The sequence below is a fragment of the Didymella exigua genome, assembly GCF_010094145.1.
Source record: "Didymella exigua CBS 183.55 unplaced genomic scaffold M421scaffold_15, whole genome shotgun sequence".
In the NCBI taxonomy this organism is placed as follows: domain Eukaryota; kingdom Fungi; phylum Ascomycota; class Dothideomycetes; order Pleosporales; family Didymellaceae; genus Didymella; species Didymella exigua.
The window spans coordinates 310,509-320,857 of record NW_022984789.1 but is presented as its reverse complement, the minus strand read 5'-3'; the positions used below and the strand labels follow the sequence as shown (position 1 = coordinate 320,857).

The following is a 10,349-nucleotide window of genomic DNA, read 5'->3' as shown; positions in this document are numbered from 1 at the left end:
CGTGGTGATCCATGATCTTGCCCTGACCTTTGAGGAATGGTTGTTGAGTGCAGATATGGAGCATGAACGTACTTGCCGTCGCGGCCCAGTGGGTATTTAGATTAGAAACCAGTATGAAAGGGTTTGTGAAGCAGGCAAACTGTTCAACGTTCGCGTTTGCCTATTGAAGTCTGTCAAGCTGTGCCTTGTCGAGCACTATTGACAAGATCCTACACCATGCTGTTTCGCAATGACTGTTGAAGGCCAAGCGATGACAAGATTGCAAACCATTGCAAAAGTGTGCAGCTGGGACAGAAATAGTAGCTCAAACTCCGGACGCCACGCCTTGTTGCGTTCAATGAACGAAGCTGTTCGCTTGCTCAAGAATATTCAACCTATATGATTACGCTTCCGATCGTAACCGGAACCATGCAGCGTCACAATCAGCCTGTGTCTGCAGCCTGAGCGTCGCTGCTCAGCGCTCAGTGGCGCAAGCATCTCCCCCAAGCTGTCTACAGTTAGCAATCATATTGACACGACAGACCAGTCCATACGCTCGATGAAACTTACCAGGAAGCCCGCACCCAAACCCAACAAACAGATAAATTAAAAATATGACAACGAGGCACAACAGCACCATCAACTTGACATTCTTCCACCACATCCTCCTCTTCAGCGTCCTCGACCTAACCCTAAAGTCCCGCGCGTTATCGCCCAATCGGCTCGTCTTGTCGACCAGTACATTCATATGCTCGCCCCTCTCGAGCACCCTCTCGATGTTCTCCGTCATAATCTCCCTTACGCCCTCAATCTCGCGCTGCGCAGTCCTCAAGGCATCGGCCTGCCCAGCCTGCGTCGCTCCCTGCTCGACCATCAACTTCTTGAGCGCTACATTGAAGCTGGCGCACCCGTAGGGCGGCAAGTCGGAGAAGTCGGTCTCCTCGCTTGGAAACGAGGCGAAGAATTTCTTCTCCAGGTTGGTCAGAAAGCCAAACGGGATGCGTTGTCCCAGGTCGCGCTCGGCGATTACGAGGAAGGTGAGGCCGCCTGCGCTGCGCCCGCTGGAGGGGAAGTCTCCGGGCGACTTGGTGACGACGTGAATGAAGAACTTGGATTGGTCGATTGTTTTGTGCGCCGAGGAGTCATGTTTGAGCTTTGGCAGGACAAGGGAGACGAACGAGGAGGCGTTCGAGGAGGCGCTTGCGGTGTGCTCGGAGAGGACGGTCGTGTTGTGGGCTATGCATGCGCTGGGTCTTGTTAGCAGCCGGCGGTGAGGCGGTAGAGGGGGGCGTCTACTAGAGCAGAGGCGTGGAGGAGGATGAGGAGGCCATTTCGGATGGCTGTTGATTGTCGGGTAGATATGATATGTCCAGGCGACAAGCGGAAGGCGCTGTGAATGTCGGTGTTGCTGGTGTTGGAGGCAGAAAGCTGGGGATGCAGCGGCGCGTCATTGTCTGCGCTAGGGTGGGAGCCGAGGCAGCGATTGGTGCGTGTTTGTAGGGTTGAATGTTGAATAATGGAGCGCGAGAGCTCTCGAACATTAGCAACCACGAAACGAATAGCAAATTAGCAACCACGAAACAAATAGTAAATATCGATCACAGGCTGTTCACAAGCCTCGAGGCCCACGAGTCTCGAGGACGGAAACAAATCGCCAGGCAACTCTGTGGCCTAGCGACCACCTCGGTGCGCGCGGCAGCTTTCTTTCACGTCTTTCACATTTCTCGATCGACCGCAGTTCGAGCAGGCGCGATTGCCCGACACAACAGAGGCGACAGTCACGATGGTGCGCGTCAAATTTCGCTACCTGGTGGTCAACTTCCTCTACCCCGAACCATCCTCGAAACAGCGCACCGCTCTCCCAGATCTTGTTCAGATCCACGCTCCCACACCAGATGCCTTCAACGCCGCCGCGTTGGTGCGCCTTCTACGCGATGCAGTCGAGGACTTGTATGGCGACTACGGCAGTGGCATGGTCTCAAGTAGTCTGAAAGGTACGCGAGATCACGTTGGAAACGCACGAGCACTATGGAGCATGCTAACCTTGCGCAGTCAACTACTTCTCCCCCTCCACCTCGACGGCAATAATCCGTTGCCCGCGCGGCCACTACGCGATGGTCTGGGCAGCCCTCACATACGTCACAAAGCTCCCGAGAGTCGATATACCTGTCGTGTGCAGGGTGCTCAGAGTCAGCGGCACAATCAGGAAAGCAGAAGAAGAAGTGATCCGTAGGAGCCAGAAGATCGTCAAGCGGGCGAAGGCATTTGATGGCAGGGGTGTTGATCCTATGCTGAGCAGTGTGGAGAAGAGTGTGGAGAAGGAGAGGAAGAGAGAGGAAGTGTTGGCTGTAGTTGACCAGGGTGGAGAGAGCGAGGAGATGAGCGAGTGAGACACCGAGGGAGCGCCTTGCTATCGTCTACCCGCGATCGACCACCCAAGAGAGACTTTGAGATGAGATGTGTCAAGAGACGATATGTCTCATCGTCACCTGCGCCAACTTCTAGAGTTGGAACGGTCGCGCTGCCAGTACTCGTGGATGCGTTTGTGTGTCTTGGACTTTTCGACACCCATTCTTCTGCTACCTGGATTCTCTCTCGATCTATTCATCCCCACATCGTTTGCAATGCCTGACCAGGGGACCCAGACGTCACCTGCCGGGCAGCGCATTAGTAGAGACACCTTCAACTTCCGGGTGACGATTCAGCTACCGTCCCGATCGTTCCAATTTTTACCAGAAGAGCTGATTCTCCAGAATCTCCACCTGCCTCGCTCGCGAACACAACGAGCCAATCTACGATATTGCCGAATTAGACAATTCGGCATCAATCTCTTTGGTATCGCGTCAGCTCCACCGCATCGTCGAACCACTCGTGTATCGGACTTTGGCCATCACCGTCGGGAAGTGTGCAGAGATCTTGGAGGTGCCGATGATGGAGGACGGACAGCTTTACATGTGCCCGGTTCACGTTCCCACCGCAAAAGGCTGCAACATCATGCCATTCATGCGAACTATTCTAAATCGACCGGATCTGGTCCAGCATGTCCAAGCGTTGCCACGTCTTCATAGAAGCTGACGACGTCGTTCTGGAGGGCATCTACAACTACTCTTTGAAGTGCCTTCGATCTGCATCCGTTACTAGGGAGGCTATCAGAAGACGTGAATCCGAAGGGGTCCTGAGTTTGCGCTCAACAACATCTGTGACTGCGCCCTTACTTCGTCTGTTACTGCGAACCTTGAAAGACCTGAAAGTCTTGGATCTCTCCAGATACATCCAATATGAGACTCGCAACCCAATTTTTCAGCCTCTGGAGGATGCGCGCATTCCATCCGGCCCTATACCTCTCAATGGGGTACGTACCTTGTGGATCACGGCCGAATTTACACCCTGGTCAGAATGCGGGCTGTCTTCAACCTTTCACATTTTATTTCGTCTGTTTGGATACTCGCACGCAAAACTGGCTCGCCGTACTTTCCCGCCCCGTAGCACAACGTATTGAAGTTACGACAAGCTGGTGTCGCCACTTCTCTCTTTACCTAAGACCCGTGTACCTCTCCCAAGCTCATCGGCTGGAGTAAGCTCTGAGATCCTGTTGCAGAGAACTAGCTCTATGTGAGCAGCCTAATTAGGGGTGCAAATATAGGCTACGTTTTGCCGCTTTTTAGCTATGACAGATCCTCTTCTGCCGGCGGGACATTCCTAGAGAAGAGCTCTTGGCGGCCTCGGCGGGTGCAGTGGATCGGAAGGATCAATCTGGGGTGCATGCTGCTACGTCAATCTTCCGAGAGCATCTGTGCATGCCGGCTCTGATTGTGTATAGGCTGCATGGCGGAGCTCTTCGCGTTGTCCGTTGAACACTCTATGTGTTACTGCTTTGCAAATGATCGAAAGTTAATATTCAGAAAGTGTTTGTTGTGGTAATGGTGGGCCGCGGTGTCACAATGTGGCGCAAACGCAAGTGCCGTCACCCTTTCATCTGCCGCTCAGCTAGCGCATGAACTGCCAGTCGCACTTCTAACTCAACTTCTGCTCTCCTCCGCTCCACATTACTCGAGCTTCCGCCGGAACAGAAACGTGCGCGTATCACTCGTCGCTCCATCACCCAATTGCACTCACCCCACTCCTGTCACACGGATGGGCGTGAATTGCTGCGGCCTGCCACTTTAGATGACAACACGCTCTTTAGCCATGCAAAGAACCGCGTGCCTGACACAGCGCAGAAGGAAGAATTGAAGAGGTGGACCAGATTGGCCGCGGGAGAGCACCCCCGAATGATGCCCCGCAAGGGCGAGATTGAGACGTCAGTCCTTGATTGTTCGCGCGGGCTTGGACCGGAAGACGTGTTTCACACAATGCACCAACCAGGAGGCAGGCAGCTTGCCAATTGTCAGACAGTTCGATCTATCCGCTGCTCTGATTGGCGACATTGAAGCATGTTTACTCGCAAATGGTCCAAACGAGCCAAGCAGAGCATATTGCGGCCTCACGCTTTCGGTAATACATCCCATCTTGGCTACTACGATATAGACCAACCTCGTAATCCACGACCATGCGCTCATCATCCCTGTGAGCCAGACCGGACTTTGAAATCGGCTCCCGACTGTGATCCATATTGTCGAGATTTATAAAAGTATCTTGACTCGCCCTTACAGTAATTCCTCACCACGGTCATTCACTATCTCAGTCACACTTCCATTCTACAACCGACTTCCATAAGACGACCTCCACAATGGTTTCTTTCACATCTTTCTTTACCGCCGCTGTCGCGGCCTCCGGTGCTCTGGCTGTTCCGGTTACCGACCTTGCTACCCGCTCGCTCGGTGCATTGACTGCACGTGCTGGCACTCCCTCTTCCCAGGGCACACACAACGGCTGCTTCTACAGCTGGTGGACCGACGGCGGCGCGGAGGCTACCTACACCAACGGCAACGGTGGCAGCTACAGCGTCTCGTGGAAGACCGGCGGTAACCTTGTCGGTGGAAAGGGCTGGAATCCTGGCGCCGCACGGTATATCCTCCTCATGCCATACACGCAAATGTAGGGAAATTGACAAATCATAGCACCATCACCTACTCCGGCACCTACAACCCCTCCGGTAACTCATATCTCGCCGTCTACGGCTGGACTCGCAACCCGCTGATCGAATACTACGTCGTCGAGAACTTTGGCACGTACGACCCCTCTTCCCAGGCCACCGTTAAGGGCTCCGTGACCGCCGACGGCTCCAGCTACAAGATCGCGCAGACCCAGCGTGTGAACCAGCCCTCTATCGATGGTACACAGACCTTCAATCAGTACTGGTCTGTCCGCGCGAACAAGCGTAGCTCCGGTTCTGTCAACATGAAGACCCACTTCGATGCATGGGCTGCTAAGGGTATGACCCTTGGCACCCACAACTACCAGATCGTTGCCACTGAGGGTTATTTCTCCAGCGGCAACGCGCAGATTACCGTCAACTGCGCATAAGGAGCGGAAGGCTTGAGTGGAAACGCTTGAGCTGGGACCATGGCTGCAGACCTCGCCCTGTCTCGGACGTTTCTGGAACTTGTAGTGTAGGGTGGTTGAAAATTTCAATTCACACATTCCTTATCAGTCGGCTCACTGACTGTATCGTACCAAAAACTAATCAGTGATACATCACACATCTCTGACATTGCGTGCATTTCCTACTCCCTACTTTCTCTTGACTTTTCCTGTCTTGGAGATCTCGTTGGAGGATGTGTACCATGCGCGTCAACCGCTACCGCTCTTGCCATCACCACACCGATGGACCGCTCATTAGGTGCGAGGACTCCAACAAGAGCAAGATCACCTATTACGTTCCCTGCACACATCTTTGGCTCATAAAGGCTTATGTCTAGACGAATGACCTTTGCAGGTTGTGCATTGAAGAGTTGATACGGAGGTTGGACGATGTAATGGGGAGTAGGGGGCAGGGAACGGTCCAGCAGGCGTGGGCGGTGTGGGTGCTCTTGCGAAAGCCGTGGAACTGTCTTCTGTCACGGTGAGTGATGAAGACGCCGCGATGTGACGTTGACAATCGTGTATATATACCGCTACCGAATAGCTATGCAGTGCGTCAACGTTACTGATTCAAGACAGCAAGTCACTATGTGTATACGCAACGGTATCGAGTATTCTTGTCCAGCTGGCCATGTGTTGCTGAACACAGTAACGCCATTTATGCTGTGCTTTCTGGCTCAGTGTAGGACTATACAAAGGCAGTGTAGCAATGTCGTCGACAGGATTAGAAGCAGCGAGAGGTATTGTATCGATTGCTGGATGCGTGGAGAGGCGCGGAAGACATCGGCTTCGGCGAATGGGCAAGGCAGAGGTAGATGAAAGTACGGACGGAGTCGGCAGTAAGTGAGAGAAAGACTGGGCGTTGGTGTGCAGTACGATGTTGATAAACGCGAGTCCGTCTGTTCCTGCTCTACCTTCACTGCAAGTCTCTGTAATATATACCTTCAGGTACTCCCATCTTTCAGTCCTCTGACGTTCGATCTAGCGATACCTGCAGTACCTCGAGCTCGAGTTAACGGCAACGTCCCCACTACTGCATAATGATCAACAGCCACGAGTTCCTCAGTGAACAGAGCGCAAGCATTCGAGCGCATACAGAACGGTGTGCCATCACGGTATGTTATGAGTGGCTATCGATCATTCACACACACGGAACTCCTATCGAAGATCGCAAAGAGACCATCATTCAAGGACGACTTTGAGGTCTTGCTGAGCATCATCGATGTCGTCCTCACAACGGAGCACTTACTACCCTGGATTCTCGTAGGCTACGTAAATCTTCCGCTTAAGAAACGAAAGCGCCTGTGGGCCAAATTCGAAGAACCAGTCGCGGATGAGTCAGGGCACGGGAATGACCGCGACTTCAAACTCAGATTCTGCTTGACCGACGGGACGACGCATCCTGTCAAGAGGTTGAGTGATATCGAAGTTGAGGGAACCTTCACAGCACTTCTATGGTCGGCCATGGGACAGCTTTGCGCGATATCACTTTTCTCTCTTCTCGAGAAGAGGCATCCAACCCCCTTCTCTTTCATCCCGCGCTTCGTTCGAGATTTCGAGGACGCCTGCTCTCACATCGCAAGCGGCGGAAGGCTGAGGACGCCGGCCTTGTCCAGGTCCTCAGCCCTTTCATCTTCCACGCATGAGGACTCCGAGGGAGAGCAAAATGCTTCAGAGTCTGTACCATCTCAGCTGCCCAGTCCAGGTAGTCAAATGCGCGACAGATACCCGCATTCGTCGTCGAGTTCCGATGAAGGAAGCGATGATAGCGAGAGTGAAGAGAGTGTGAGCGAAGCTGATGCGGAGCTTGAAGAAGAATATCCAAGTCAGTCTGAACGCATCTTTTTGCTGTGAAGGAATCACTGACGCTGTCTGGAAGGAAGGAAAAGACTGTGGGCTGATGACGACGTGAGTAGACAGAGCGCTGGAAATGACCTGTATAGATGCTGACACCCGACAATTCGCATTGTTCCAAGCGCTTGTGAAGCGCGTCCGATAAGACACCGAAACCACGAATGACACACTCAGGAATGAGAACGAAAGACTGCAATTGAGATACGAAGAGGCTGAATATTCATCGGAGGAAGAGTGCGTGAACAATTTCCGACCGGCGAATGAGAACGCATTGCTCAAAGCAGGAAGCGATCAGGCGAAACAAGAACTCAGGCAAGCGCAGTCGGAGCTGGACAGAGCGAAAACTCAGAAAGATCAGTTGGCCAACTTTGAGCAGGAGGTGAACGACTTTCGAGACTGGAAAGAGTGGGTCAGAGGGATGTTCTGATCATTCTGGGAACTGAAAGAGGAACGGGAGGTTGAGGTTAATTTGATTAAGGAGCACATAAGGTTGGATATTTCTTGAGTTATGAGACTGAGCAAGACTGCAGACTTGCGCTTCAGGCTTCAGCTGTATGTTTTCTTACAATCTCGATTCAATATAGTTCGGCTCGGTGTCTCATCTTAATCATACAGCGGCATCGTGCCTGGCGTCGTTCTCAAGGCCTCTTCGATGATGGCAAGGGCAAGATCCAATTGCTCCTCAGTGACTGTAATCGGCGGGGCAATACGGAACACTCCACCAAATGATGCCATGGTAGCCAATTGCGCCCAAAGTCCCATCTCCATCATCTTTTTTGAAACGGCTGCACCGACTTGCGGTGCGCCGACCTTGGTCTGGCGGTCTCCTACAATCTCCATGCCACCCATCAGACCCCGGCCACGCACATCACCGATGCATTCGTAACGCATTTGTAAATTTCTAAGACCAGCCTGCAGCTTAATTCCAAGGCGCTTTGACCGGGCGCAGAGATTATCTCTAATCACGATCTCGAGCACTTTGTCACCGACAGCTGCTGGAAGCGGATCGTTGATGTGTGTTGTATAGAAGAGAAAGTCGTTCTCCTTCGCATGCAGCGCGATCTTGTTCGACGTCAGGACCGCACTGAGTGGGATGCCGTTACCCAGTGTCTTGCTGAGAGTGACGATGTCTGGCACTATACCTTCATCTTCTGGGTGATGTGTGAAGGCGAACATGTCTCCAGCTCTTCCTAGCGCAGTCTGAGCTTCGTCAATGATGAGCAGCATGTCTCTCGCTTCGCAATGCTGCTTGAGCACTTTGAGGTAACCTGGTGGTAGTTCGATCATACCGCCACTTGACAAGATAGGTTCGACGATGACCGCAGCAAGTGAGCCACAGGACTGCTTGTCCAAAAGGTCGAAGCCGTAGTCCAGTTCAGTCCTCCAGTCGTGCGATCCATCAGGTTTGCGGAAGATTGATCGGTACGAGTTTGGTGTGGGCAGTGCAAGGTTACCAATCATGTTGGGTCCATAGCCAGAGCGTCCGGCGTGGTACTGTGCGCCGAGCGATGCTCCGGTCATTCCGTGCCATGAAGCAGCGAGACCAACTATCTCGAACTTTCCAGTGTAAAATTTAGCCAGGCGGATCGCTGCCTCATTACTTTCACCGCCAGTGCTGAGAAAGAACGCCTTGTCAAGACCTGCAGGTGCAGCTCCTGTCAAGCGCTTAGCAAGGCTGATGACAGGAGGGCTAATCATGCCGCTGAAGAGATGGTCGAGATGCTGTGCGTGGTCGCTGACGACCTTCACGACCTCTGGGTGGCCATGTCCGATTAATGTCGACATTTGTCCCTACGTTTCTTAGCTGCGAGTATTACACTGGATCGAGCAAAGACCAACCGATGTGAAGTCCATCATCCTGTGTCCACTCTGCGTCTCCATGTAAATACCGTCCGTTGATGTGATGATCTCAGGGTGGAAGGCTGTGCCATAGGTCAACAGACATTCGTCCGCATCCCTTTGGAGCTGCTCAGCGTCCACGGAGTCGTAGAGACGAGCCATTGGGGAGTAATGTGGTAGGTAGCTTGAGTTTGGCGAGAGACATCACCGTGGGCAGACGCATTCTGATATAGTTACAAGACATGCGGAGCTGTGTGTCTGGGCTGGCTTGCCGACGGAAAGTAGACAAGCCCTGTGAGAGAGTCGCTCGCTGCATATTCAACCGTGTTTGAAGTGAGATGGGACGAATGCAGTAATTGCCGAGATCACGGCGAGATACGAAGAAGAATGCGCTAGTGGGAATTTTCCCGAGACAATCAAGTTTCCCGATCTTTGCGCTCGGGCTCGTGGCTGCGCGTTGTGTCCGCTGTTTTGTCGTCGTTGAGTTTGTCTTGTACTTCAAGCCCCAAGCGGTCAACCTGTGGCATTGAACGTGGCTTTCTTCAAGGTGTGATAGATGACGTCATGGCCGATCGCGAGTCAACCACGCCGTTCACAATTCGACCGTGCGTCTCCAGCCATCGATGCGCGTCGACACGCGCTCAAGTTTGTGTCTGGACTCGCGTCACGGAACACTGACTACCTCCCAGGTATCGTTCGCATAAGTATCCTGCCTGTAGCTTCTGTCGCAATAGGAAGACAAGATGCGACTTCGACGTGCCTGACCAGCCCTGTCGGCTGTGCCGTGAGCGAAAAAGGACGTGTGATTACGGCAGTAAAAGTACGTAGATTGTAGCCCCAAGAAAATATGAACAGGAGGTCCCAAAATTGCCTCGACTATCTCACCGGAATCCTGCATTCTGCTGTATCTCATTCATTCAGCTAATCTTCACTAGTACAAACCACCGGTATTCAAAGTACATCCAACGAGCGCAGTGGCAGTCCAATCGGTGGGACGTCCAGACCTACCAAGCGAACCCGTCATGACAATGCATCGCTTGTCGAAGTACGCTCGTCAGCGTCGGTGTCAAGGCGGGCAGATGCCGCTAGTCTGTCCGAACTACCTTCGATAACCGGCACGTCGCCGACTGAATCATCCTTGATGATGAACCCTC

The 10,349-nt window shown here is 52.9% G+C and overlaps 6 protein-coding genes across 6 annotated transcripts; 4 read left to right on the top strand and 2 right to left on the bottom strand.

Moving 5' to 3' along the window:
- Positions 1 to 22: 22 nt before the first annotated feature.
- Positions 23 to 1,390, bottom strand: M421DRAFT_421145 (synaptobrevin-domain-containing protein). The gene is made up of 3 exons (XM_033592729.1): positions 1,276 to 1,390; positions 550 to 1,226; positions 23 to 487 (listed from the first exon to the last, which is right to left on the bottom strand). Exons 1-3 carry the CDS (start codon positions 1,308 to 1,310, stop codon positions 462 to 464), a joined length of 738 nt encoding a protein of 245 aa, XP_033448200.1. The 5' UTR covers positions 1,311 to 1,390; the 3' UTR covers positions 23 to 461.
- A 132-nt stretch (positions 1,391 to 1,522) lies between these two features.
- M421DRAFT_392608 (Rpp14 family) lies at positions 1,523 to 2,369 on the top strand (the record flags this gene model as incomplete). The annotated part of the gene is made up of 2 exons (XM_033590028.1): positions 1,523 to 1,973; positions 2,032 to 2,369. The coding sequence occupies exons 1-2, from the start codon at positions 1,763 to 1,765 to the stop codon at positions 2,367 to 2,369; spliced, it is 549 nt and encodes a 182-aa protein (XP_033448199.1). The 5' UTR covers positions 1,523 to 1,762.
- Positions 2,030 to 3,152, top strand: M421DRAFT_164594 (uncharacterized protein). The gene has a single exon (XM_033587709.1). It carries the CDS (start codon positions 2,454 to 2,456, stop codon positions 3,045 to 3,047), a length of 594 nt encoding a protein of 197 aa, XP_033448198.1. The 5' UTR covers positions 2,030 to 2,453; the 3' UTR covers positions 3,048 to 3,152.
- Positions 3,153 to 4,559: 1,407 nt separating this feature from the next.
- On the top strand, positions 4,560 to 5,497 carry M421DRAFT_164597 (glycoside hydrolase family 11 protein). Its single transcript, XM_033587710.1, has 2 exons — positions 4,560 to 4,986; positions 5,040 to 5,497. The coding sequence occupies exons 1-2, from the start codon at positions 4,709 to 4,711 to the stop codon at positions 5,443 to 5,445; spliced, it is 684 nt and encodes a 227-aa protein (XP_033448197.1). The 5' UTR covers positions 4,560 to 4,708; the 3' UTR covers positions 5,446 to 5,497.
- A 1,127-nt stretch (positions 5,498 to 6,624) lies between these two features.
- M421DRAFT_5610 (uncharacterized protein) lies at positions 6,625 to 7,356 on the top strand (the record flags this gene model as incomplete). Its single annotated transcript, XM_033595364.1, has 1 exon — positions 6,625 to 7,356. The coding sequence occupies one exon, from the start codon at positions 6,625 to 6,627 to the stop codon at positions 7,354 to 7,356; it is 732 nt and encodes a 243-aa protein (XP_033448196.1).
- A 451-nt stretch (positions 7,357 to 7,807) lies between these two features.
- On the bottom strand, positions 7,808 to 9,676 carry M421DRAFT_421142 (2,2-dialkylglycine decarboxylase). Its single transcript, XM_033592728.1, has 2 exons — positions 9,196 to 9,676; positions 7,808 to 9,147 (listed from the first exon to the last, which is right to left on the bottom strand). Exons 1-2 carry the CDS (start codon positions 9,355 to 9,357, stop codon positions 7,960 to 7,962), a joined length of 1,350 nt encoding a protein of 449 aa, XP_033448195.1. The 5' UTR covers positions 9,358 to 9,676; the 3' UTR covers positions 7,808 to 7,959.
- Positions 9,677 to 10,349: the final 673 nt, after the last annotated feature.

Excerpts from the sequence above, each read along its gene's own strand:
- M421DRAFT_421145 (XM_033592729.1), bottom strand. The coding sequence starts at position 1,310 with ATGGCCTCCTCATCCTCCTCCACGCCTCTGCTCTA. Across the intron at positions 1,227-1,275 it reads TCCTCCACGCCTCTGCTCTA|CGCATGCATAGCCCACAACA; the intron begins GTAGACGCCCCC and ends AACAAGACCCAG. Across the intron at positions 488-549 it reads GTTTGGGTGCGGGCTTCCTG|CTTGGGGGAGATGCTTGCGC; the intron begins GTAAGTTTCATC and ends AACTGTAGACAG.
- M421DRAFT_164594 (XM_033587709.1), top strand. The coding sequence starts at position 2,454 with ATGTCTCATCGTCACCTGCGCCAACTTCTAGAGTTGGAACGGTCGCGC.
- M421DRAFT_164597 (XM_033587710.1), top strand. The coding sequence starts at position 4,709 with ATGGTTTCTTTCACATCTTTCTTTACCGCCGCTGTCGCGGCCTCCGGT. Across the intron at positions 4,987-5,039 it reads TGGAATCCTGGCGCCGCACG|CACCATCACCTACTCCGGCA; the intron begins GTATATCCTCCT and ends GACAAATCATAG.
- M421DRAFT_421142 (XM_033592728.1), bottom strand. The coding sequence starts at position 9,357 with ATGGCTCGTCTCTACGACTCCGTGGACGCTGAGCAGCTCCAAAGGGAT. Across the intron at positions 9,148-9,195 it reads GGATGATGGACTTCACATCG|GGACAAATGTCGACATTAAT; the intron begins GTTGGTCTTTGC and ends TAAGAAACGTAG.